The sequence below is a fragment of the Coregonus lavaretus genome, assembly GCF_964263955.1.
Source record: "Coregonus lavaretus genome assembly, chromosome: 17".
Lineage (NCBI taxonomy): Eukaryota > Metazoa > Chordata > Actinopteri > Salmoniformes > Salmonidae > Coregonus > Coregonus lavaretus.
Genome location: NC_140004.1, coordinates 15,347,922 through 15,351,440, shown reverse-complemented (window position 1 = coordinate 15,351,440; position 3,519 = coordinate 15,347,922). Strand labels below are relative to the sequence as shown.

Sequence of the window (3,519 nt, the reverse complement as noted above, 5' to 3'; positions counted from 1 at the left end):
AATAATCCAGGGTGGTGCCTAGATTGAGCAATGGTAAAATAGCCTCTTAATCTGTTTGTTATATAGGGACTAGAATAAATGAAGAGCACAGGGCATGATTCCATCAGGAACTGGTTATTGGTTTGATCAAAGACTGTGTTCAATGTCTTTGTCTTGTCTGTCATCAAACAATAATATAAATAAGTTAATTGGGAGGGGCAAAATCAAGGACATCCACTAAGCATCATTAACCTTCTCAGAACATCTTATTATTGTCTCACACTTGTGTTTCAGCTGTGGAATCAGCAGCCATGTCTCTGGTCTATCGGCATCACTCACAAGCACAGCAACACAGTGGAAGAGCAGGTCTCTCCCTGGGTGTCACCAACATGCAAAATACTCCAGGTAATTACAGGGAGGAGAGAGGGTGTCTCCTAGATACAGTTTAAGATCCAGCTTAACTATATAAGTGCTTTCTCTGTCTCAACATATAGAGACAAGGAGGTAAATAAGACAGACCGCAACAACTACATAATATACAGGTGAGTACCCGGATAATACAGTTAGAGATGAATGCATGTATTATTTAGGGGACATATTGCTATGGTCAACATCCAATAATGAAATGAATGATTTTTTTAAAATTAAGTTTATAATGGAATTATACACAGGATTTAAACATTCTGATTCTTTCTTTTTCGGTGTTCTTCAGCGGAATGAGTCTTACCATACCTACTTTTGTCTTTCGGCTCTTAACATATCACAAGCAATATGGCAGGTCAGTATTTGCCTCGTTCTACTCTGGTCTATATTCAAGAAAGATGTCCATGGTGACTGTGAGTTCCAAAATTCTGAAAAAATAAATTCAAAATATTGCTGTGAATAAATAAATATAAATATATTAATTCAAAATATGTCCCTGTATTTAGCTAACTATCCTTAAAAAAAAGAGAAAAGGTGGCATCTAAATTGGCATATTTGATTTTATTCAGGTGCAAGCTTTGAGCAGGAGTTTCTGGATACCCACAATGCCAACAGGAGAATGCATGACACCCCCAAACTGACCCTGAGCAGAGACCTGTGCAACTCTGCTCAGAAATGGGCTGACCACTTGGTAGCAATCAATACCATGCAGCACAGCGACACCAACAATGGAGAGAACCTCTACTACACATGGGGCTCTGCCCCCAATACTCTAACTGGTGGGTTACAAAAATGCACTTTGACACTGTCAAGTTGTGTTTTAGAATTTGACGGCTCATGGGTCTTTGATACTGGTACTCTCGCTGTAGATGTGCTTGCTTTATATTTGTACTTAAACTAATACGCATTCAGATTACAGTGTGTATTTGCCATGTCAAGTAGGAGTGGTCCTTACATTTGTGCCTGACTGCTTGATTTAGGGAAGGAGGCTGTCGACAACTGGTACAGCGAGATCAAAGACTACAACTTCAGCGAACCTGGATTCGCCTCAAACACTGGTTCACTGCTATTACACATCTTTCTGGGAAATGTGTGGTTTGAGATCACGTGTTCAGAATGCAAATTATGTTCCACTTAAACATAAAGCTTTCAACCATATTGGATTTAACAAAGCCAAGACACAGAGAGACCTCTTTAAGCGTAACCTAATGTATTGTGGTATTTCTCCAATAGCCCATTTCACCCAGGTGGTGTGGAAGGAGAGTACTGAGGTGGGGGTGGGCCTGGGGATTAATGGAGAGACTGTCTTCGTGGTGGGCCAGTACAAGCCAGCAGGAAACATGAACATGGAGGGATACTTTATGGATAACGTCCTCCCTGCAGGTAACTGAATGTTCTATTCAAAATCAAAGATCTACTCCTGAATTGATAACCATGCCAGTCATGTTCTGTTACAGTAACTGTAGTGTCATGGAGAACAGCGTTGGTTTACATGCTGCTCTTGCAAGTTGTCCCAGTTTACAAACCCCTCATGTCAGCAGGCTCATGCTTCACCATTCTCTGTTGTCTCTTTCCAGTGTAATAAAAGGCTGTGCATTGTTAGGTGGTGGTGGTGGCGAGAAGAACAACTCTGGTTCAGACACCTCTACCCAACCACCTTGCACCGAGACAACATGCATTGTGCTATAGGAGCCATAATGACCAGCCTTCTACTTTCTGCATGTCGACGGACCCTCATCGTTGATCATGTTGGTCTGCAGCTACTCCACTACATAACAGGCTTACCAATCGACTCAAATCATTCCAAATCACCTTCACTGTAAAAAATATGGTTTTGTGTATTTTAAATGAAAAATAAAGGCTTGCTTTTGCTTTATAAGACATCCGTGTTGAAATGTAATGTTGTCATAAGATAAACATACAATATTCACTCTTGAGACAGTTGGAGATTTGTTCATTCAAAACCTAGATGATAGTCACTAGGCATCTTCTACTGCTTCAGGTACACAGAGAAAATAACTCAATATTAGACAAAGAAAGTCCAACACAATGGCATTCCTACATGCTCTTCAATTTTTCATCATGATTTTTAACAGACCTAGGATTTGTTCTGATGAACCCATACACCAGTAGCGGTCACTGCCGTTTAAGATGAGGGGGGATGATTTATATTTCTATTACAGCATATTGGATGACTCATTCATATTCCACTTGTAGTGTCTGTTGTTGGTGGCTATTGCTGTCAACAAGGAATCCGCTTAGGCTGCACCGTGTTTTAGAGGCTTTTATTAATATCACACGTTTACAGCATAAGTGACAGATGTCATGACATCCGGAGAGCGACGCCTCAGAATGGCCGCTCTGCCTTCTTCTTCGTTTAGCCCCTACTTATAAACAATGCAAAAAGATGCTCCCTCTTCTGGCCAATCACCAGTCTCCCCTGTCTACAACACACTTCCTGTCTGTTGTATGTGGCGTTACACTAAAACATTCCCTCTTGATACTAAAATTAACGTCCTCTCTGGTTCCACTTAAAACATTTAACAAAGGCATAATCCTAATACACGACATTTCCCCCCTTCGAGACGAACTAAAAGTCTCGAAAACAAACAGAATAGGATTATGACAAGTAACAATTTATCTTATTGAGTATCTTTAACATTAAACCAAAAACATTCTCCTCTAGAGTGTATATACCTTTCTATGAAATATGAATAACTGTTTATGAAGTGTGAATACATTACTATGAAATATGAACAAATCTTTATGGAGTGTAAGAGCGAAAAACTGTCCGGCAACCTTCGTTCCAAATCCATCCATCAATCAAGACAGTAAAATTCTCTCACGGTCCCTCTGCCCCAGGCAACCACCTCGGTACTCCAGATAAACTCATAAACAATGTAAATGCATTTGAAACTATGATGCAATTAAATACACATGTAAGCCCCTGCAAACAAAATCCTATCCAAAAAATATCCACTCTAAGGCTGGTCAACCCATTGGACCCTACAGTGGACCTCTCCCTGCCTAGACTCCCTGTCCCTAAGCATCACCGAAATAAACAAAAACATCTAAGATCCCCACATGTATTCAATAACATCAAACATCATTCTACAA

At 40.2% G+C, this 3,519-nt stretch overlaps 1 protein-coding gene across 2 annotated transcripts; it reads left to right on the top strand.

Annotated features, from left to right (window-relative positions):
• Positions 1-471: 471 nt before the first annotated feature.
• On the top strand, positions 472-2,279 carry LOC311144810 (Golgi-associated plant pathogenesis-related protein 1; the record flags this gene model as incomplete). Of its 2 annotated transcripts, XM_084180953.1 has the most annotated exons (6): positions 472-521; positions 692-757; positions 972-1,181; positions 1,383-1,460; positions 1,636-1,785; positions 1,980-2,279. In XM_084180953.1, exons 2-6 carry the CDS (start codon positions 751-753, stop codon positions 1,982-1,984), a joined length of 450 nt encoding a protein of 149 aa, XP_084037079.1. In that variant the 5' UTR covers positions 472-521; positions 692-750. The 2 variants fall into 2 exon arrangements, with proteins under 2 accessions (XP_084037079.1, XP_084037078.1); XM_084180952.1 differs by lacking the exon at positions 1,980-2,279 and having other exon boundaries at positions 1,636-1,793.
• Positions 2,280-3,519: the final 1,240 nt, after the last annotated feature.